This window comes from Lissotriton vulgaris, chromosome 5 (genome assembly GCF_964263255.1).
Source record: "Lissotriton vulgaris chromosome 5, aLisVul1.2, whole genome shotgun sequence".
In the NCBI taxonomy this organism is placed as follows: domain Eukaryota; kingdom Metazoa; phylum Chordata; class Amphibia; order Caudata; family Salamandridae; genus Lissotriton; species Lissotriton vulgaris.
In genome coordinates, this window is record NC_141693.1 from 49065679 (window position 1) to 49089754 (window position 24076).

Here is a 24076-nt window from a genome sequence, read left to right on the forward strand (position 1 = left end):
TGGAACCCACCAAACCTTTCCAAGGGCCGACTGTTCCAAGAGCCGGTTCCACAAATAGTACTAACAGCAGACGCATCACTGACAGGTTGTGGAGCCCACTTACTTCAGTACACAGTCCAAGGGCTTTGAACCACAAAACAAAAGACACTGCATATCAACCATTTAGAGTTGCTAGCAGTATTTCTAGCACTGAAAGCATTCCAGAAATACTTGTACAACAACGCTGTGTTAATCCGGACGGACAACATGACAGCCATGTACTACATTCAGAAACAAGGAGGGGCACACTCTATACAGCTGTCTCACCTAGCACAGAGCATATGGAGGTGGGCAATTCCCAAAAACATCTTTCTCCTCGCAGAACACCTACCAGGGAAAGACAATCAAATAGCGGATCTGCTAAGCAGACACAGCCAACAGCTACACGAATGGGAGATTATGTAATGCGCTCTGATACCTGATTCGGTTCGGGTCTAGTTCGCGCTATATAAAACTCTGCAAAAAAAAAGAAGAAAAAAAAGTCACTGACAATGATCCTGGTTGCTCCCACATGGGCAAGACAGCCATGGTACACAATGCTCCTAGAACTTTCTGTGGTACCCCATCAAAGACTGCGCCTCTCGCCACGTCTATTAACTCAGAACCATGGAGAAATCAGACATCCAGATCCCGATCAGATGAACCTAGCGATCTGGCTCCTGAAGTCTTAGAGTTCGGATACCTTAACTTGCCTCCAGATTGCATGAACATTATCAAAGAGGCAAGGCGTCCAACTACTAGAACATGCTACGCAGCAAAATGGAAACGATTTGTAATTTATTGCAATAATACCCAAATCTCAATCCCTTAGTTGCTTCCATCCAAAACATTATCTGCTACCTGTTACATCTTCAAAGATGCGATCTAGCATACTCTTCCATAAGATTACATCTAGCTGCTATAGCAGCATACCTCCAAAACAGAAAACACATGTCTCCGTTCAGAGTACCACCTATCAAAGCCTTTATGGAAGGACTTAAAAGAATCATCCCTCCAAAACATCCACCTTCACCAGTGTGGAACTTAAACATAGTACTCACCAGACTTATGGGACCATCATTTGAACCACTCCATTCATGCGAATTACAATTCTTAACATGGAAAGTGTCATTCTTAATTGCAATTACCTCCCTCAGGCGAGTGAGCGAGTTACAAGCTCTAACCATTCAAGAAACTTTCATGCAGATACACGGCAATAAGGTAGTCCTTCGTACTAACCCTAAATTTATGCCAAAGGTTATATCTACGTTCCATATCAACCAGTCAATAGAATTGCCAGTTTTCTTCCAAAACCCGCAGACAGTGGCTGAAAGAGCCCTACACACACTAGATGTGAGAAGAGCTCTGCTCTATTATGTTGACAGGACTAAATCATTCAGGAAAACAAAGCAACTATTCGTAGCTTTTTCACCACAACATAAAGGAAATCCCATCTCAAAATCGGGAATAGCCAGATGGATAGTTAAATGCATTCAAATATGCTATCAAAAAGCTAAGCGCACTCTAACAGTTCCCCCAAAAGCACACTCAACGCGTAAGATGGGGGCATCCATGGCTTTCCTAGGGAATATTCCTGTAAAAGACATATGTAGGGCAGCTACATGGTCTACCACACACACTTTCACTAAACACTACTGTGTTGACGTGCAAACTAAGCAACAAGCTGCTGTAGGGCAGGCTGTCCTTAAAACTCTTCTTCAAACTACTGCAGCTGGTGCAGGCGACCACCGCTAGAGGAGAAACTGCTATACAGTCTATGCACAAGAAATGAATTCAGCAGCCCACATGCCTCGAACGGAATATGCTACTCACCAGTATGCATCTGTTCTTGGCATGTAGGGCTGCTGATATTCATATTGACCACCCTCCCCCCGGTGCCTGTTGCAGCTGCAGAGTTACTTCTTAACATACACTCACATGGTCATCTTTTACTTTCCTATCTCCATCTCTGCCACAATGGCGAAAAACAATCTGAGGATGGAGAAGATGCCCATGGCACTGTAGTCCAGGGGAGGAGCCACCTATCTCGTGATACTTCGAAGACTCTTCCAGGACAACAAGGTGCAAACATCCGGACCCAACACTAGGCGGCGATCTATGCACAAGATATGAATGTCAGCAGCCCTACATGCCAAGAACAGATGCATACTGGTAAGTAGCATATTCCTTCTTTGTTTTGTAATTTATATTGATTTTACTGTGTTTTACAGATCAGCGCTAATGTGCTCCTGGGTTGAGTAGCACTTTATAAGAATCTGGTCTATGAATCAATTGCAAAACAAACCACTATGGTCACGAGGCTATCCAATCAAAAGCACACACTAACATTTTTACACAACCACATTTTCCTGAGCCACATTAGCAACACATCTAACATGCTTATACTGCATAAACAAGTAAAGACCAACCTGTTTATTGTGACATCAAACTCTGCCGCGAGCCCTCTTAATGCAAAGCATGCCACATCCTCTTTACTTCAAATATCAGCCCACCATACTGTGCCCATTCTTTCAACCGAAACAGGGTCTGGGGCCCGCGAGGGCCAAGAAACCAAAGAGCACACCTAAAAATGCAGTGCTGTTTGTGGGAGTGGGGTGCTTCGTGCACACCTCAGGGTGGTAATAATGTGTGCCATTAGCAAGGATGTAGTTTGCACAATATCCCCCTTCAACCCCCCGCAATCACCCCAACAAGAAACTATGCTAGACACCCATTGAAAACAATCATTTGCAATACAATAGGTCTCGCATTTACAGAATTTTAAGCTATTGCCATTGTTAATGGCAATGCCTTTTATTTGTTTTTAAAAACCAAATCATAAAAAAGGCATTGTCATTTACAATGCCAATAGCTCAAACTTACATAAATACTAGACCTATTGCATTGCAAATGCTTGCTCCTGTTTGTTGCAGAGAGAGTTGACCCATAGAGTAGAACGCTCACCTCACTTCCGGTCCCGCTATATTGTGAGAGGGCTACGTTTCAGCCTATTGCAGGACACCTGGCCACTACTTGCGATGGGCGGTATCCTCAACGCGCAGCGGGCGTGCCGAAAGTACGCCTAAGGCAAGCCCGTTTGCACCCGTCAGTGCTCGGAAGGCACCCAGCGCAAACCATGCTGGCGGCTTTAGACCAGACTCCTCGAAACATCATTCTAATCTACAAAACAGTCGTGATGAACTCATCAATCTGCAAGGGGCGGGTAAGAGTTACTCCGGACCGATTTTTGAGTTGTTCAAAATTCAGAGGGGGGCAGAACGTGTAAAAAAAAAGTGGCCTGAAAGCACTATGTACTGCACCTAGTAATCAAAACAAGGTCAAACTAAAGCCACAAGTTAGTGGAGGTGCATGCTCCTTGATCAATGCAAGACTGTTGATCAAAAACGCTCTTGAATTTCGAGAGTTTGTGGAGGCCGACCACATTGAAATCTCTTTTAACACTGAGACCTGGGCAGAGGCTTCCTCTGACCCGGATCTGTTACTGGCCTTACTGGTTGGGTATACAATTCACAGAATGGACAGGGAAGGGAAGAAAAGCGGGGGCATTGCTCTCATCCTTAAATCCAGTATTAAGTCCTGTATAGAAATAAATAAGGAGAGTGAAGACTCTGAAGCTTTTGTTTTTAGAATTGAACTGTTTGGACAATGTTCCTTTAATGGAATTCTACTTTATCGCCCGCCGAAATCTAAGGCTGCCTTCCTAGATAACCTGGGCACCATGTTAGCCCATAAAACTGATCACCTCAATTTGACCATGTTGGGTGACTTTAATTTCCATTTGGAAAAACTTGATGATCCTGATACTAAATCACTTCTTGATGTTATGGATAGTTCAGGGTTGTGCCAAATTGTTAAGATTCCAACAACAATGCTGTGCATTGTCTAGTTGGCATCTTTTCAGACACCCCCATGCTAAGTTGGACTGGAGTGACACCCTTGATCTGGTCAGATTACAAAGCCGTCCTATTTGAAATTACTCGACCACCAAAAAATAAGTTTAAGATCCCCAGTGAATACTATGTTAGCCGCCCGTGGAAGAAAGTAGAGGCAAGATCTCTAACCTTAATTTTAAACAAAACAATGCCAACATTGGCTAGGGACCCTGATCAGGCTGCGGAGCAATATCGCTCTTGGCTTGACTCGTCCTTGACATCATTAGCGCCCCCAAAGACTTTCGACAATCTAAGAGAACTCCTTCAGAACCCTGGTTCACTGATGCCTTAAAAGTTCAGAAGCAGCTATGCCACAAACTCAAGAGAAAGTTGAGACTCAATGATGATAAAACCACCAGACTTGAGTATAAGGCATTCTTGCTGACTTACAAAAAACGAATCCTTAAAGAAAAGGCTACTTACTTCTACGAGAAACTTCTGGCAGCTAACAGATGTCCTAAAGCCCTGTTCACCACAGTCAGAAATCTTGCTAAATTACCAGCTACACCCAACACAGGTATGAGTCAAGACTTTTGCAATGCTCTAGCAGAATGTTTTCAGCAAAAGGTCAAATCGGTTTTTGAACTTTTCATGCAGCAGGACAAAAGCCCAGGCCAACTGGCGAGTGTCACTGACATAACCCAGTCAGCTGCACCCACTACTCCACTAGGTGCCCTCGATCCAGATATCACCACTTTGTCCCATTTTAATACACTGACAATTGAACAACCTACCTCACTTATTGCCGCCACCAAATCAGGCTCTCCTTTAGACCCATGTGTCCCCCAAATTTTGCATATCTTGACAGAAATTATATTCCCCTCACTGAGCTTTTTAACTTAATCCTCAGAGCAGAACTTTTCCCAGTGGACTGGAAGAGAGCTTCAATACTTCCGCTGCTAAAGAAGCCCAATCTGGATGTTAAGGAGCCACTTAATTACAGACCGATTTCTAGACTCCCATTTCCTGCTAAAGTTACAGCAAAGCAATAAATATCGAACTCTCAGCCTTTATTAAGGACAAGAACTTATTAGATCCTTCCCAATTTGGATTCCATGCTCAGCACAGCACCAAATTAGCTCTCAACGGAGCTACTGAGGAGCTCAGGCTGATCTTGGATGCAGGTGGGAACGCGGCACTGATCCTACTGGACCTGTCAGCAGCCTTTGATACTGTTCATCATGGGCTGCTCCGGGACCGGCTATATACCATTGGGATCAGGGGCAAGGCACTGTCTCTGCTAAGCTCCTTTTTGTCCGAACAATTGCAGGAGGTGGCGTTGGGTAAAATGGTATCACCCCCACTTTGTTTTGCCTTGAGGGGTACCCCAGAGCTCCTCCCTTAGCCCAACACTATTCAACCTTTATGTCACCCTGCTAGCTAATCTAGTGAGAAGCTTTGGATTCACCCTTGTGTCATATGCAGATGACACACAGATCATCGTCTCAGTAAGTAGCTCGCCTAGCCAAACGGCCACTAGGTTCAGGGAATGTATGAGCCACATAGCTAAGTGGATGTCAGACAATAGTCTGAAATTGAACTCGTCCAAGACCGAGGTCCTGCTATTGGGGAACAACCCCTCCTTTTGGACCAACAGCTGGTGGCCTGACCAATGGGGTCTGCTGCCTAAGCCTGTATCTAAAGTAAAAAAATCTCACGGTCCTCTTTGACACTAAGCTGACCTTTGAAAATCAAATCAATGCCACCATCTCAGCATGCTTTCTCATTTTGAAGATCTTGAGGAAAGTCCTCCCGGCAATCCCGAAGAACTTAAGAAAGACTGTGGTATCAGTCTTGATTTCTTCAAGACTTGATTATTGTAATGCCCTCCTCTCCAGTGCTTCACACCGCAGCATTAACAGACTTCAAACAGCTCACTACGCAGCAGTTAGACTACTGCTAGGCATCCCAAAGTTTGTCTCTGTTTCTCCGGCGCTAATTGGACTACATTGGCTCCCAGTGGCCAAGAGGATACAATTTAAATCACTATGTATCGCCTTCAAATGTCTTAACAACATGGGGCCAGTACAGCTGACGAAATTTTTGAAACCCTATTCCCCAGTGAGAACCCTTAGATCGGCCTCACTCAGAAACATAACTGTACCTGGAATCAGCTAGGTACAATGGGGGGAAAGAGTTTCACTGTAACAACGGCAAGCCACTGGAATTCATTACCCAGCACTCTGAAAATGAAAACAGTCTCTTCAAGTTCAGGAATGGCCTCAAAACCTGGCTGTTCTTGGTGTAACTGGTTTACCCCCCCTCTGTACCGAATGCACTGTAGGTAGCGTCTAGACACCCCAGGATATTAGTTGCACTTTATAAATTCATCATCATCATCTGACTAGTACAGTATGCCTTCTTGTAGCTTTGTCACTCTATGCCATCTTAATGCAGTGTACTGGCTAGTACTGTATACCATCTAGTAGCTCTCACTCTGTACCATCTAATACAGTGTACTGACTAGTTCAGTGCCCGATCTGCCGCAGTGTTCGGTGTAGTACTGTGTGCGATATAGCTCTGTGTGGTGTAATGTAGTATTCTGTGTGGTGCAGTGTAGTATACGTCATGTATGATAGTGTGATGTTGTGTAGGCAGCCTTGTGTGGTAGTGTCGTGTAGTGTAGCATGCTTCATGTGTGGTGGTGTAGTGTAGCATGCTTCATGGGTGGTGTAGCATGCTTCATGTTTGGTAGTGTGATGTAGTGTAGTATAACTCGTGTGGTAGTGTGGTGTAGTATGCATCATCTATGATAGCGTGGTGTAGTGTAGTATTCCTCGTGTGGTAGTGTGGTGTAGTGTAGTATGCATTGCATGGCAGTGTGGTGTAGAATGCTTCATGTGTGGGAGTATGATTTAGCCTAGTATGTCTCAAGTGGTAGTGTGGTGTAGTATGCGTCATGTATGATAGCGTGGTGTAGTGTGGCATGCCTTGTGTGGCAGTGTGGTGTAGCATGCTTCATGTGTGGTAGTCTGATGTAGTGTAGTATGCCTCGTGTGGCAATGTGGTGTAGTATGTGCCATGTATGATAGCATAATTTAATGTAGTATGGCTTGTGTGTTAGTTTGGTGTAGCATGCTTCATGTGTGGTAGTGTGATGTAGTGTAGTGTGCTTCGTGTGGTAGCATGCTTCATATGTGGTAGGTTGGTGTAGCATGCTTCATGTGTGGTACTGAGGTGTAGTGTAGCATGCTTCATGTGTGGTAGTGTGATGTAGTGTAGTATGCCTTGTGTGGTAGCATGGTGTAGCATGCTTCATGTGTGCTAGTGTGGTTTAGTGTTGTATGCCTCGTGTGGTATGGTGGTGTAGCATGCTTCATGTGTGGTAGTGTGATGTAGTGTAGTATGCCTCGTGTGGTAGTGTGGTGTAGCCTGCTTCATGTATGGTAATGTGATGAAGTGTAGTATACCTCGTGTGGTAGTGTGATGTAGCATGCTTCATGTGTGGTAGTGTGATGTAGTGTACTATGCCTCGTGTGGTAGGGTGGTGTAGCATGCTTCATGTGTGGTGTAGTGTAGTATGCCTCATGGAGTAGTGTGATATAGCATACTTCATGTGTGGTAGTGTGGAGTATTGTAGTATGCCTCGTGTGGTAGTGTGGTGTAGCATGCTTCGTGTGTGGTAGTGTGATGTAGTGGAGTATACCTTGTGTGGTAGTGTGGTGTAGCATGCTTCTTGTGTCGGAGTGTGATGTAGTGTAGTATGCCTCGTGTGGTAGTGTGGTGTAGTATGCGTCATGTATGATAGCATAATTTAATGTAGTATGCCTTGTGTGTTAACCGAATCAGCTTTAATTCTTGCCACTGAAAAGATCCGCAGGGTGGTGGATGAGGGGGGGAGAGCGGTTCTAGTGCTCCTTGATCTGCCGTGAATCATACCATCTTGGTCCAGCGGCTGGGGGACATAGGGGTGGAGGGAACCGCCTTGGCCCTCCTATCCTCCTTTTTGGAGGCAAGAGAGCAGAGACTGTTCTGGGAAAATATGAGCTCGGACAGCTTCCACCTCCCTTGTGGCGTTCCGCAGGTGTCTGCCCTCTCCCCGACCATGTTTAATATCTACGTCACCCCTCTGGCGAATCTTGTCAGGAAGCATGGCTTTACTCTGGTCTCGTACGCTGACGACACTCAACTTGTCATCTCTATCGCCAGTCAGCCAGAGACCACAGCGGCCAGGTTTCACACCGGTCTCAAGGAGATTATGGTGTGGATGAGTCAGAGTTATCTGAAAATCGCTGTGCGCCTCTTAGTTCCCATTCTGAATAGTTACCAAATAAAGAGACGGGCGCTGGGAGCAGGAATCACAAGAACAGGATTTATTACTCATGAGGAGAGCCTGTCATTTCCGACACGAAAAAAGGTGTCATCGGGAGGTGCTCTAACAAGTGAGCTGAGACATCGTCTTTTATATCTTACAAAATACTTGGCATTACAATCACGATATTGTGAAACAAGGAAAAGACATCCCCATAATCCTCGTGTCAATCCTACCCCACATATGTTCACAATAGGGACCCTTGACCTGCTGATAAGAGGGGAGGGTAATCACGCAGCTGAGTGTTCCGCCAATTTTTAGGATGTGTGCGCCTGATCGTAGCCCAGAGGGTGGGGTGGCCAGGATCAATAGTGGGTCCTTTGAAGAGGAGTGACTCCATACAATAAGCAGTAAACAGTATCTCCTGGCTTAGGCGATGACCTCAGACATGTGTGGACAGTCAATCGCGGAGGGAGGGTTTACTAACAGAGGGGTTATTCATGAAAGGAAAGGAGGTGCTGGTCAGGCGCGGCCGTGACTCCCAAGGACAGGGTCTTGCAGAAGAAGAAGGTTTATGACTTGCCCGTGTGAGGGAGAAGGGGAGGGGGGAAGCCAGGGTGTGCACAGGGACAGAGTCGCACAGAGAGAGATCTTATGACCCGTACATGAGAGAGCGGGGGCAGTCAGGTGCAGCTGGGGAGGGCTATGTCAGCTGAGGCAAAGGATGCCTCTTCAAGAGGAAATGGGGGGTTTGCGTGGGTCAAGCAGAAGGGTTGCCTTTCAGGGCAGGGTCGCGCAGAGGGAGAGGGTTTCATGGTCTATGCATGTGAGAGAGGGGGGGTTCAAATACGCGCAGAAGGGAAGCCGGTGATTCTAATGAGCGGGAAAAAAGGCCAGGGTGCCTAGAATGCTGTTATGTACATATGGGTACGGGCTTTTACTGGCGGAGTGATGCGGTCAATATTTTATGGTACTCATGGTGCTTACAGGGAGAGGAGTGGGAAAAGGGAAATGAACGTCGCTTATGTACATCAATTTTTCTAATTTTCCACAGTCGCCCCTTTTTACATAACAGAGTTCATTTTTGTAATTGATGGGGGTACATATAAACAGGCGCGGTTGAAGAATTAGCATTTGTCAATACTAACATTTGGCATATAATCATGGACAGTTGATGTGATGGGCAGAATGCAGCACATAGGAAATTGCATTTGTCGAGTTCCTAACATTCAAACGCACTACACAGCATAAATGTTTCTGACTTAAAAATGTGACCAATGAACATTTTGACCAAGTAGTTGAGGGCGGAATTCAGTTCAATACGCAAGATCTCTTCGTCACAGTGTCTTTTTAGCAGTGAGCCATCACTGGTAGGCTCTAGTCCGTGTCCTTCAGTTGGCGCTGTTGAGCACCAGCGGTGGAGCTATAGGTCCAGCTCGTATTTAACCTTTCGCGTTGCAAGGTGCGGTCTGTCCTCTGCTGTTAGACCACAGTCCTGTTCCCTAACCAATCCCTTTAGTGGCGCCTTATGCTCGGCACCTATATTTCCGTGGCAACACCCTATTCCCACCTGAATGCTGTTCTTCCTTTTGGCAAGAAGTCACATGGAAAAGAGGGTGTGTTGTTCAAATAGTCGATAGGAGAGAGGGCGGAGTGGGGTCAGATTTCCTGGGACACACCAATGGGACCAAGGGAGCAAAGGATAACAAGCAGGCAGGCCCATCAATCGGGCTTGAAAAGGGGGACGGAGGCTTCAGGCACACGTGGGTTAGCAGACTGAGGGCTTCAGGGCAGCCCGTCAAGTTTCATTTTCCACGTTTGTATTTGTTGTCTCGTCCCGTATCTTGTTGCTCTGCAGCTCCACCTTTGGTCGAGGTCATATGTGTCTCAAGATCTGTAGCCAGGCTGTACGTCACGTCCGACCCTTCTCCTCCGGTGATAGTAAATCTTTGAATAGGTACAAAACAAGCTTTAGAGAACTGGTCAGGAGAAGACATTTATGCATGTGAATTCTTCCCTCAATCCTACGCACTTGGGAGATACGCTCATCGGTCACAGTCAGAGGTTCATTACCAAGCAGTGCATATGTCAGCATTCCTACTGAGTTCATGCCAAGTTTTATTCATCGTCTATTCATGTCACATATGGAGAAAAGTCAGACTCTTATCAACTGTGCATTTCATCAAACTCAACATTTCGGAACCTCCAGGGAGACTCGTCTTTCTAACCTGAGCCTTAACGGTCTAACATTTCCCTTCAAGGCTGGCTAACCTTTTCAAACAGGGCGGGGGCGCTATCATCGAGAGTCAGGGTAAAACAGGTTTTTCTCGAGGGACGACAGTTACTCATGGTCATCATGTTTATATCCGGGACAGCAGCTGGGGTCAATCAAGTGGGGCGGGGATGCTTCGGGCATTCGCGCTTGGGTGCAAAGGGGTGGGGCAATCTGGGCATTGGGGGTCAATCTTGACGTTGGCGTTCGTCTCTGATGAACTAAAAAATAAGGTGCCATTGACATACAGTTCCCCTGTAAAAGGCCAGATTGGGGGACTTTAGTCGTCTTACCTGTCCTTTCCTTCTCAGCCAATTCGAGTTCATTCATTTTGCAGAAAGGAGAGGTAGTAATATGGCGAGATACGATCATTTTAGTTTCGGTCAATCAGACTGGTGCCGGTGGGGCACAATTTTTCCACAAAAAGGAAGAGGAAATAGGGAGACTCTCATAGAGAGTGAGAGTCGTCCGCAATCTAAACGAGCCATTCGGTGCACGTATGACATGTAGAGAGAGAGAGAGAGAGGGAGAGAGAGAGAGAGAGAGAGATAGATAAGGGGGGGGGAGAGAGAGAGAGAGAGAGAGACGTGTACGAAAATAGGTCATTTAGTGCGCTCACAACACAGAACAGCAGGGGGTCAGGTAACGGAGAGACGCAAACAGAGGGAGGACATAAATCCCTACAGTACACACACACAAACTTCAGACGAAGGAAGACAGTACATGTATTACATATATAAGACATTCACGACAAAACATAAAACTAATATTAGCCAGAAAGATCTATCTTTATATCCTGCGTATCTTTAATATCCTATTTACCTACGTGCTTAGCTCTTTTTACCTTTCCCTCCTTTTCCCTCTCGCTTGCTATCTTTGCGAACGTTCTCAATTGCCAATACTTACGCCTCGGTCAGCCGGTCAGAAATTGACCTGGTGGGGCTATTTACCCACGGTTGGATCTTAAACCTTTTTTTTCAGTTTCTTCCTTTGGTGGGAAGTTCTCCAGGCTGAGGCAACGGCGGGTATGGATCGGGAGAACAGTCGGACAGCTTGGTTATATCTATAAGAGTGTGAGAAGGAGGCGGTACATTTTGAACATCAGCAACATTCCTAACTTCCCAGACGGGTGGTGCCTTGGTAATCCTTACCCCGGCACTCTTCTTTGTCCTTTCCCTATCTAGTCAAACGTCTAGTTACATTATTTAACATGCTATTTCGAGTCAATTTTCGCCATACAGTACCCGTCAAGTTTCTATGTCAGTCCATCCTCCCAGTCGCTACATTCTAAGGAGGAACAGTCATGTCTAAGTCTACGTCTTTTTTTTAAAAACTCATCAACATAAGGGCTATGCTCATATTCCCTCCTTCCCTTTTCGTCGGTTGTTTGATCATCGCTCTTCCACACTTCAGTCGTCGTTCCGACGCGATCTGCAGAAGGGAGGAGAAAGAAGGGGGGTGGGGGCAGCATTCAAACCACATCAGCATGCAGTAGTCCGAAAATGTTTTTACTTACCACATACTCGACCTATCTCAATGTAGTGCATTTCTCTACCATCTCGGCGTTTAAGCCCAGTGGGACCAGTAGTGTCAGATAGATAATCATTGACGATCTGCGTATCTACATGAGTCACTTGGTCGCGACCCCTTTAGGTTGCGTGCAAGGGTGGCGGTCAGGTGGCATTTCTGTGGTGTCGTTTAAGGGCGTCTTAAAACACTTTTCCGGCTGCCTGTGACACATAATGTAGCTGCTAAATATCGGGCCCTTTTTAACCTTCAGCCTTAATCATACTTATTCTTCGCTCACAGTAGTAATACATTCAAAACTCATTAATGCAACCGCTACAATTATACTTTCTTTTTCAAAATACCTTTAATAAAAAGTGTTGATGTACAAATACGGGCCTACAACCCAGTGGACCGGCCACGGAGCAGACTGGAACTGTACATAAGAGGAACGAAGTTGGTGGCCGTTCATTGCATAAAGTGCAGCAGTGCAATAAAATCGTATTGAACTTTCCTACAGGGCAAGCATGATGCATGTCAAGAATTCAGTTTTTCAATTAATTCATTAATTCATTATCCAAATGCTCACTCAGTGCCTACATTACACCAATTCATTGCTCCCAATCATAATTAGTACCCACCCTAAATCAGTTCATTGTCCCAACACATGATCAATATCTGTCTTACATTGCTTTCTTCTCTAAGCACATAATCACTATCCATCTTATCGACTTTCATTGTCCAAAAAGTGCATACATATCTCGGAGCATCAAGATTTGAGCAATCCGGGTGAACAGGGAGTTTGAAAGTTTCGTTTCGTGTATCGGCGCCATTTTGGGCGAGGTCAGGCAGGTTCCAGTATAGTCAGAATGTCTCCAATGACTCGTGGTTGGACCAGAACCTCTTTTGGCAGTTCAAAAAGTTTTCGTAATGGGGTGGCAGACTAACAATATGAATCATCAGTCAAAAAGTGGGGAGGGAGGCAACAATCTTTTCCTACCGGGTCATTCTGGTGTTCCACCGGAACTGAACAAATCTGTATCTTTGCAGGATTTTAGTCATTTCCAAACTGAGGCTGGCACCGGCAGGAGTGCGCCGATGTCGCGACTCCCAGTGAGGGGGACGGTGGCGCCCATGCGGAGGGGTCGGGGGGCCCCCCGGCTCTCATAGAATCTTAAAAGTTGAGGAGAGAAGGCATGGGGCGTGTGCCCGTCCCGGGCGAAAGACCGCTTTTCGATGTGGACCCTCTTTAAGCAAGAGCGTTGGGGTGTCGCTGGAAGCCTCCACCTGGAGGGAGGTGGGGGAGGGTCGTTCGCGCCGCCCCCCCTTCCAGCGACCCCGCGCCGTTCTTCGGCTCCAGCGCTTCGGTATTGGCCGTGCCAGCTATTAAAGATGGGGGGGGGGTCGGTGGCTGAGGCAAGACATCCCCCCCTTTTTTGACATGTGGCAGAACTACCTGAAACTCTCAGGCGTGGTCATGTGGCGGGACTACCTGCAACTCTCAGGGTTGTCCGACCTCGCCTTGGCTCCGGTCCTCGTCGATGGCCAGATCAGGCAAGAGAGGGGGTGGGGGGTGGTCGGTGGCTGAGGCAAGACAGCTCCCCCCCCCTGTGGCCTGCAGGGCAGCAGAAGAGGGGAAAGGGAGAGACCTCCACGATTCCTCGGGCCGTCCACCCTACAGCCTCCCCCTCCGACTGAGGCCAGCCGAGCCCTGCACGTATCGAGGCCTCGCCTTCCGGATGGGCGTAACCGCGGACCTGTTGCATTTCGGGAGCTTCCGGAATGGGGGTAGGTACCTATTGGTTTGTTCCTAATTCATGTGACCGTTATTTGGGCGTGGCGGGCAATGAGGCAGACATGTTTGGAGCAGGAATAGGCAATGGAGCCTAGCTACCTCGTGGCTGCCTTGGTGTCAAGCTTGTCTTCCCTCGCCATTTTTATGTTTCTTATTGCGGGTTATTTCTAACGTTTCTTATTTTATTTTTAGCGAAGTTGATAACTCATCAGTGGCCTACTGATTTCGCTCAACTCTTTTTCTTGTATTTTTATGCCATAACCTATTATAAGCTATAGCGACTAGTCCACACTTAATGAACATGTCCTTATTAGGTGTGCCCTCCAGTGGAGCTGGATGGTTCATCTCTAATAAGCGGTCCGGGCTAAACAGGCTACCAATCAGTGGGGAGAAGATAGGCATGACGGATTACAACGGGGACAAAAGTCTGCACTACCTATCTTATCACGGCGGGCAAAGACTAGACAGAATATTTCTATTCTCCGTTGTTTGCAGGCGGTGAATACCTCAAAAGAACCAATACCGAACACTTAATGTACGGTCAATCAAACAATCAATGGGGAGAATAAGTAGGTACGACGTGTTAAAGGTTTGCGTTACCTACCTTTTCGCTACCTACAAAGAGAGACCTTGTTCTTCCCTGTTTGTAGACAGAGAATCTCCAGACAATAATCCACGAACAACAGTTCGGGAAACAGTGGGGGAGGAAGATAGGCACGACGGATTACAACGGGGGCAAAAGTCTGCGTTACCTATCCTTCACTGCTTGCAAAGGGAGAGCCTGTTGTTTCTCCGTTTGCAGACGGTGAATCTCCAGAGGTACCAACAAAAGAGTAATACTAGTATTATCCAAATCAAACAATCATTTCACAATTTGTCGCATTTACGCGACCTTACCCGGACCGGACCGTGTGGGCAGTTCTTCGCCTTCCTCCTTCCAGCGCCCGATCGTTCTCTTACTCCATGATTTTACCGCAGCAGTCCTGTGGGATTCCAGTCAGGACAGTAGATCACTCGAGAGAGGTCCGTTCAGAATCGGTGAAGTTCATTCAATCGGCAGCCGGACGAGGGCCCTCTCAAGGCAGGTATACTCCGATCATTTAGATGTTCACCTCATCGTCTGGATCTCTCTTACTGGACCTTATGTCACTGATGGACCCCGCGTTGGGACGCCAATTGTGGAACAGGAGCCCATATTACCATCGATGCCCAGGCTGCTGGCGCTGTGCGCCTCTTAGTTCCCATTCTGAATAGTTACCAAATAAAGAGACGGGCGCTGGGAGCAGGAATCACAAGAACAGGATTTATTACTCATGAGGAGAGCCTGTCATTTCCGACACGAAACAAGGTGTCATCGGGAGGTGCTCTAACAAGTGAGCTGAGACATCGTCTTTTATACCTTACAAAATACTTGGCATTACAATCACGATATTGTGAAACAAGGAAAAGACATCCCCATAATCCTCGTGTCAATCCTACCCCACATATGTTCACAATAGGGACCCTTGACCTGCTGATAAGAGGGGAGGGTAATCACGCAGCTGAGTGTTCCGCCAATTTTTAGGATGTGTGCGCCTGATCGTAGCCCAGGGGGTGGGGTGGCTAGGATCAATAGTGGGTCCTTTGAAGAGGAGTGACTCCATACAATAAGCAGTAAACAGTATCTCCTGGCTTAGGCGATGACCTCAGACATGTGTGGACAGTCAATCGCGGAGGGAGGGTTTACTAACAGAGGGGTTATTCATGAAAGGAAAGGAGGTGCTGGTCAGGCGCGGCCGTGACTCCCAAGGACAGGGTCTTGCAGAAGAAGACGGTTTATGACTTGCCCGTGTGAGGGAGAAGGGGAGGGGGGAAGCCAGGGTGTGCACAGGGACAGAGTCGCACAGAGAGAGATCTTATGACCCGTACAGGAGAGAGCGGGGGCAGTCAGGTGCAGCTGGGGAGGGCTATGTCAGCTGAGGCAAAGGATGCCTCTTCAAGAGGAAATGGGGGGTTTGCGTGGGTCAAGCAGAAGGGTTGCCTTTCAGGGCAGGGTCGCGCAGAGGGAGAGGGTTTCATGGTCTATGCATGTGAGAGAGGGGGGGTTCAAATACGCGCAGAAGGGAAGCCGGTGATTCTAATGAGCGGGAAAAAAGGCCAGGGTGCCTAGAATGCTGTTATGTACATATGGGTACAGGCTTTTACTGGCGGAGTGATGCGGTCAATATTTTATGGTACTCATGGTGCTTACAGGGAGAGGAGTGGGAAAAGGGAAATGAACGTCGCTTATGTACATCAATTTTTCTAATTTTCCACAGTATGGCTTGTGTGTTAGTTTGGTGTAGCATGCTTCATGTGTGGTAGTGTGATGTAGTGTAGTGTGCTTCGTGTGGTAGCATGCTTCATATGTGGTAGGTTGGTGTAGCATGCTTCATGTGTGGTACTGAGGTGTAGTGTAGCATGCTTCATGTGTGGTAGTGTGATGTAGTGTAGTATGCCTTGTGTGGTAGCATGGTGTAGCATGCTTCATGTGTGCTAGTGTGGTTTAGTGTTGTATGCCTCGTGTGGTATGGTGGTGTAGCATGCTTCATGTGTGGTAGTGTGATGTAGTGTAGTATGCCTCGTGGTGTAGTGTGGTGTAGCTTGCTTTATGTGTGGTATTGTGATGTAGTGTAGTGTGCCTCATGTGGTAGGGTGGTGTAGCATGCATCATGTGTGGTAGTGTGATGTAGTGTAGTCAACCTCATGTGGTAGTGTGGTGTAGCCTGCTTCATGTATGGTAATGTGATGAAGTGTAGTATACCTCGTGTGGTAGTGTGGTGTAGCATGCTTCATGTGTGGTAGTGTGATGTAGTGGTGTATACCTTGTGTGGTAGTGTGGTGTAGCATGCTTCTTGTGTCGGAGTGTGATGTAGTGTAGTATGCCTCGTGTGGTAGTGTGGTGTAGTATGCGTCATGTATGATAGCATAATTTAATGTAGTATGCCTTGTGTGTTAACCGAATCAGCTTTAATTCTTGCCACTGAAAAGATCCGCAGGGTGGTGGATGAGGGGGGGAGAGCGGTTCTAGTGCTCCTTGATCTGCCGTGAATCATACCATCTTGGTCCAGCGGCTGGGGGACATAGGGGTGGAGGGAACCGCCTTGGCCCTCCTATCCTCCTTTTTGGAGGCAAGAGAGCAGAGACTGTTCTGGGAAAATATGAGCTCGGACAGCTTCCACCTCCCTTGTGGCGTTCCGCAGGTGTCTGCCCTCTCCCCGACCATGTTTAATATCTACGTCACCCCTCTGGCGAATCTTGTCAGGAAGCATGGCTTTACTCTGGTCTCGTACGCTGACGACACTCAACTTGTCATCTCTATCGCCAGTCAGCCAGAGACCACAGCGGCCAGGTTTCACACCGGTCTCAAGGAGATTATGGTGTGGATGAGTCAGAGTTATCTGAAAATAAACACAGATAAGACTGAGGTGATGGAATTTGGGTTAGGCAGGCCCTTGTGGAATCAGTCCTGGTGACCAACGGAAGCCGGAAAATGCCCCTGTCCAATAGAGGTCAGAAATCTAGGGATTATCTTTGATGAAAAAAATTGAACTTTGGCCCTCAGGTAAACAGCCTCATTTCTTCGTGTTTCTTTCTTTTGAAAACTCTGAGAAAATTTTTCCCATACATCCCGCAAGAGTTACAAAAGACAGTGATGGTTGCTTATTCTTATCCAAGCTGGATTATTGCAATGCTCTATTTTTGGGAATCGACAAATGCCATCTACAAAAACTGCAGTCTCTGCAAAATGTCGCAGTGAAAATTCTCCTGGGCATTCCTAGAGGACAGCCGACTGCGGCCGGCATTAGAGCATTGCACTGGCTAGCCATCAAACAACGCATTGATTTCAAAGCCTTAAGTCTGGTACACAAAGCAATTCATGGCGGGGGGGGCCAGGATTTACAAGACCTTTTCTTAATATATGTTCCCCTGGCAATCTCAGGTCAGCTAATCTTGGTCTTATTAAAGCTACAAAGATCAGGAGGGCAAGATGGGGGGGGGGGGGAACAATAACACACTGTGCGGCGAAGCTCTGGAATAAACTGCCGCTCTCCATGAAGCTTCAACCGAACTTTCAGCTCTTCAGAAGGAGTCTCAAAACCTGGCTGTTTACAGCCCCATAGGCCGTCACCATGAGGTCCCTTCTCCATCCACACGTCACAGCGCCAAGACGCCCCGGCAATCGAGCGCTTTACAAACACATATAAACATAAACATAGTGTAGTATGTGTCATGGGTGGTAGTGTTGTGTAGTGTAGTATTCTGTGTGGTAGTGTTGTGTAGTGTAGTATTCTGTGTGGTACAGTGTATTGTGCTGTAGAATGTCCTCTATGTAGTGCAGTGTGCTGTTTGGTTTAGTGTGTGCTCTGGATGATTGTGTGCTTTAGTGTAGTGAGCGGTCTAGTGCTGCGCGCTTTAGTGTAGTGAGCAGTCTAGTGCCGTGCGCTTTAGTGTAGTGAGCGGTCTAGTGCCGTGCGCTTTAGTGTAGTGAGCAGTCTAGTGCTGCGGGCTTTATTGCAGTGATCAGTCTAGTGCCGCACTCTCTAGCGCCGCGTGCTCCTTCCAGATGTGTTGTAAATTAATCATATGTAAAACAGAAGCAGTAATACAGCCTTTCTTTGTGTCATTAAATCTCTAATTGTGATTCTCTTCTCTGCAGTGACGGTGACTCTGGATCCTTACACAGCTCATCCTTGCCTCCTCCTGTGTGAGGGGCGGAGACGAGTGAGACGGTCAGACAGAGAACTGTACGTGCCGGACACCCCCAAGAGATTCACCTACTACTCCTGGCCCTGTGTGCTGGGGAGCGAGGGGTTCACCTCCGGCAGACATTACTGGGAGGTGCAGCTGCTGCAGGAGGGGGATACGTGGTATGTGGGGGTCGCAGCAGAGTCTGTGAACAGGAAGGGATTGATCACATGGTCACCTGAGGTGGGAGTCTGGGCTGTGCAGGGGCGGAAGGGTCAGTACTGGGCTCACACCTCCACTGAGATCTCTCTGTCGCCTCGTGAGGAGCCCCTGAAGCTGGGGGTGTATCTGGACTACGAAGGGGGGCGGCTGTCCCTGTACAATGCTGACTCCATGGAGCTTCTCTACTCCTTCCCGCAGGCCCCCTTCACACAGAGGCTCTTCCCAATCTTCTGTCTCGGTCTCGTCTATCTCTATGGAACGGAGCTGAGGCTGGTGTGAGACCTGCAGGGAACTTAAGCCCCTCATCCTTCCATCGCACACCCCACCCTACAGGGGAGGAGCGGGCTGAGGCTGGTTGAGAGCTGCAGGGAGCTTCTGCCCCTCATCCTTCCATCGCACCCCCCCTACAGGGGAGGAGCGGGGCTGAGGCTGGTGTGAGAGCTGCAGGGAGCTTCTGCCCCTCATCCTTCCCTCCCAACCCCCTACAGGAGAGGAGCGGAGCTGAGGCTGGTGTGAGAGCTGCAGGGAGCTTCTGCCCCTAATCCTTCCCTCCTACCCCCCTTCTGCAGCGATAACAATGTGACCAGGAGAACAAGCAGAGCCGCTTTCAAATAATAAAGTTTCTTAGGAGGGGGAAGTGACTCCAGTGACTGGAAAGGAAGGTTTATTTCTTTTAGATTTATTAATGTATAAATGTCAACAGACCAGATGTGTGGAGTGTCTCTCCCCCCCCCCCCCCCCCAAACTGTCACCCCCAGTTTAAACTCCCACATTCCAAAGAATCTTCAAACACCAACTTTGCAAAGAAACTTCTTCACAAGGACCCTCCAGCATGTTGCCATGACAACCAGAAGCCTCACATGAAACTATGCATCTCTTTCCCTTGTACAGTTTGAACCCCTTCACTGCCAGGTCTTTCCCTGTTCCATTACCTATTTTGACTATTTGGGGTTGGGTGGGTATGGGTTTATGGGTGACAAGGGTGTAATCTTACCTATGTTGTTATGTTCAGAATGGCCTGCGTGTCATTGGATTCTGTATTCTAGAGTTCTGAGATTTTCAGTTGCTGTTACTTGCTCGTATTCTCTTACCTGTTTCCTGTTTTCCATGAATAAACCTCCATATCGATTCTAAACTTGAATCCCGTACTTCATTTCACTGGCGACGATATTGGAACAGACCCTCTCCCCTCCTTTGATGTCGTCCTAACTCTGGAGCAGCCCTTTGATAATCTTCACCTAAGCGAGAATCTTCAAATTTCTTCTCAACCCTAAGGTATTGTGTGACACTTTGTTTTCTTCCGGATATGCCTGCGCGCCTTTCATGATATAAAACTTTGAACTAAATTCATAGACTTTAAATTAATTTACACCGTGCGAGCCGGAGCGCAAGCCTTTACAAAAAATTCCACACACTGCTGAGGTTACGCCTACGTCATTACCGCTGCCTACACTGCTGAAACGTCACGTCTCTTGGCAACCGAGAGGCCTTTGTTTAGCAGCTGATGTCAATGCGCCAAACCTCAAGTCACGCTTGCGCACTAAACTTAATAGTTGTTCTCTATGCTGCTGAAAACATCGTGTCTCTTAGGAACCGAGACGCTTTTGCTTAGCAGCTGATTTCAATGATGCGAGCAACGAGTTGCGCCTGCGCATTCAACCAAAAGACTATCCTACATGTTTATTCATCTTCTGCACAACGCGGTTTGGCCCAAACGGTCAATTAATCTTTGAAATAGAGTTTAACTGCTTTCGCCAGCACAACAAGATGTCTTGTTACTTTTAAAAAGGGAAAATTCTGGAGATGACCTGCCTGTCAGACTTTACTTCGCTGACGGGCACAACTATTAAAAGGGTCTTCATTTAATCCTTATTCCATGGCCTGTCAACCTTCACTTCGCTGACAGGCACAGCTGTGTTAAAATAAAATACAATGTGAATCATTCTTCTCTTCTGCCTGCCAAGACAACATTTTCTCCGCTGACAGGCACAGCTCATAGAGATTCACTTCAGTAACAAACACAACTTTGTTAAGACTTCAAGCATAACCTTTCTTTGCACCTGTCAAATTCCTTGTTCGCTGACAGGAACAGCTTTAAAATATTTAATAATAAAAGTGAATTCACTTCGCTGACAGGCACAGCTCTACATACCTACATTTCTATTCTTTCTTCAAGCCTGTCAAGCTTTGCTTCGCTGACGGGCACAGATTTACAGATTAATAAAAATATATTAATTTTCCACATTGGAGTTTATCATATTGTATTATGTATACATATTGCTTTACATCCTTTTAAAGCTTTCTACATCCGCATACATAATACTTCCTCTGACCTCAAGTTAACCATGCAAAACGTCACACCACCACCATTTATCCTTTCTAATCCTAGCGAACCACCTATACGCTGGTCAAAATGGGGAAAAGTTTTTGTCAACTATGCAAGAGTCTGCGGTGTATCGCTCAGTGCTGAGAGGAAATCAGCTTTATTATTGCACTGCTTAGGCTCTGAAGGGCAAGAAGTCTTTGTAGGAGAGTAGGGTCTGCAATCCTATGATCACCCAGATTTTTCGCTTTTGTTTCACTGGTTTACGACTTTCTCTGGCTGTGGGCCTGCTAATCAGACCCACAGCCTGGCTGTTCTCTTTCTAAATTACGAGATGTACCCTAGGTGCATTTACCAATTGGTACTGGGCCACCTTATCAGACCCCGTAACACAGGGCATAGGTGTACCCAGGGCCGCCAGGGGCTGCAGCATGTATTATGCCACCCCTGGCTGGCCTCCTAAATTTGACACAACTGGCTGCACGACAGCTGGGGCGAAGTCGTGTAAGCACCCTTCGCTTTAGGTATAGTAGTTCTATATCTAACCATACAATGGACACCCGAGTTCCTATCAGTCACTCCTATGGCAGGCCTTAACAATCCTGAAGGCAGAGTGCGTGGGCTCGTGTGAGCTAGGTTCAGGCCCGAGCCGAGCCCGGTTGCAGCTTGCGGAATCAAGACCCAATGGCTATTCCATGATAACGCGTACCATATCGGTAACTTCGGTGTCGCGTTATCAAGGCATGTCGAGTAAGGTGTCATACGAATCGGGGTGCTGCCCTCTCACCAATTCTGGCGATGAGGTTAGCATTCCACCCTTCTAGAGGGACACGACATGTACGTAACTGTGAACCCCGGTTAAAGTTAACTAAAGCCTCAGCTCCACAAAATGGGTGCTGCCACCACAGACACGAGTCTGACCTCCTGCTGCTGGGAGTCCTTCCAGCGAGGAGAGCTTGGACAAAGGGTTTCCTGTCGAGGGCGGTGTTCGCACCGTCCCAGACAGGGTTTGTGTATTCTGGGTAGGTAGGGCTTTTGCGAGAAGGTGACTGCGGAGTGGCACCCCGGTGCTCACTACGCATCTGCCGGTTAGAACCAGTTCCAGGGGCGACAGCCCTGGCCTGGGGAAAGTCCGGCAGGGGAGAGGGGTGTAACTACCCCCCTTCCTGGTCCCACCCTTAGGGCAGGACCTAGTCATGTACCCACCCCTTTCTTTAGAATAAAGGCCGGAGCGGGGACCCTTCCAAATTAGATCATCTTTGAATCAAGAATACTTTCTACGAAAGGACTTCAAGACTCTTCTCAAGATTTCTCCCTTGTGACTAAGGAGTAGTCACCCTGCATCAGCGGGCACCATCTAAGAACTCTGCGGTTTGCTGCAAGTCCTTCCTCAAGGATCCGACGGCCCAGCTCGACGAGAACCGGCTTCCCTGGCACCTCTGACCTCTACCCACGTCATCAGCTCAGCTGTGATCTGTGGGTGCGACGAGACCTCGAGGGACCGGCCATCATCAGAACCTGCACGCTCTTAAACCAGCACGACCATCGAGGTAACTCTCTGGTGAGTGCTCTGGGGTCCGAGAAGCCCCGACCCTGAGCCGCTCCAGCACCGAAGTGCAGTCTCCCAGCATCTCCACGATCTGCGTGGGGCCCTTCTGCTCGCTGCTCAGCACGTTGTCTGGTCACTAGCCGCTGGCTTGTGCCCGTCCTTGACGACGACCGACAAACAACTCTGCTGGTCTGGTTGCTCCAGACTGGCCCTTGCTTCCATCTTTGCGAGAAGCACCCCGGACCCTCCTGGTCCACTCAAGACGCCATCTTAGGCCCACCACGTGGCCCTGAGATTTGCCAAGGCTTGTTGCCCCATCCTGGGCCCAGCGACGCCGACAGCATCATCCTTCGTGGGACAGCTCGCACCTCCGCCGTGGTCGCCGACAACGCCTCCTGGTCCGTGAGACTGCAGAGCCTAGCGTCGCCCACTCACCTGGTCGAGGTGACGGCCAACCGGTGCCCTCCTGGTACCCTCTGACTACTGGCTAGTAGTACGAACTTGGTCCCCTCTGCTTTCAGGTGTCAACGATCTCTGATCCAGGCTTGGATCTCTACGAACTATTCATCACTGGTCGCCGGCCAGCAACTCCTTTTCTTCCGGCTCCTGGCTCGTCAGCGAAGACACCGACGCCTGTAAGACTTGTGCAGCCGCAGCCCTCGTGGCTAGGTAACTCGGCATTTTGGTGCCTGCATAGCCTCTTTACTCTAGGGTCCTGAGTCCCTCGCTTCCGACTTGCCTTATCGGGTCCGCCCGAGACCTTAAACTTTCCGTGTCCTCGGACACTTGTTTTAATTGTGCACTTGAAGTATTTTCCTAAGAGATTTGGTTTGTGCTTAGTACCCTGTCCTCATAAAGAGTACAGGGCTGTTGTGATTCTTAATAAATATACTGTTTATTTTCATAACACTTGTGTGGTGTCCTTTCACTGGGTGTTCAAGGGGTACATGTGTGGTAAACAGCTGGCTTAACGCGCCCTCTCGAGTCTTTAGCCTTAGACTGCTCGTATCCACGCTACTAGGATAGCTGGTCTATAGGTTGACTTACAACCAAACACCATAAGGGTCGTTGGAACGATACATAGCGGTCGCTAGAATAGCGAACGTTGCATATCGGGCCAACTTCTCACAGTCTTTGAGCATCTACCTGATCTTAATGACTCTGAATCTGACAGTCTTAACAAATTTGAAATTTGTTTATAAAAATTAGGTAAACATTTCTTACCAAAAGTGAGTACAGTCCTCGAATGCTACCACTTTGGTAAAAGACTACAATAACCTAAAGAGACTGTAGAAATGTATGTCTCTCATTTACGTAAACTTGCTTCCACTTGTAAATTTCAAGGTGCACTAGAAGAACATGTGGGTGATCAATTCATCCTTGGATGTTCAATAGAAAAAGTAAATTATGAATTGTGGTAGAAAGATGATCCAAAACTTGATGAAGTCATTACAATTGCTAAAAGAATTGAACACACTT

The 24076-nt window shown here is 47.6% G+C and overlaps 1 protein-coding gene across 1 annotated transcript in view; it reads left to right on the forward strand.

The window, feature by feature from the left end:
• Positions 1-19856, forward strand: part of LOC147710108 (E3 ubiquitin-protein ligase TRIM39-like) — a 286153-nt gene extending 266297 nt beyond the window's left edge. The window contains exon 7 of the mRNA XM_086920808.1: positions 18475-19856. Within this exon, the coding sequence (XP_086776934.1) occupies positions 18475-19004 (530 nt within the window). The 3' untranslated portion in view covers positions 19005-19856. The remainder of the gene's footprint in view (positions 1-18474) is intronic.
• Positions 19857-24076: the final 4220 nt, after the last annotated feature.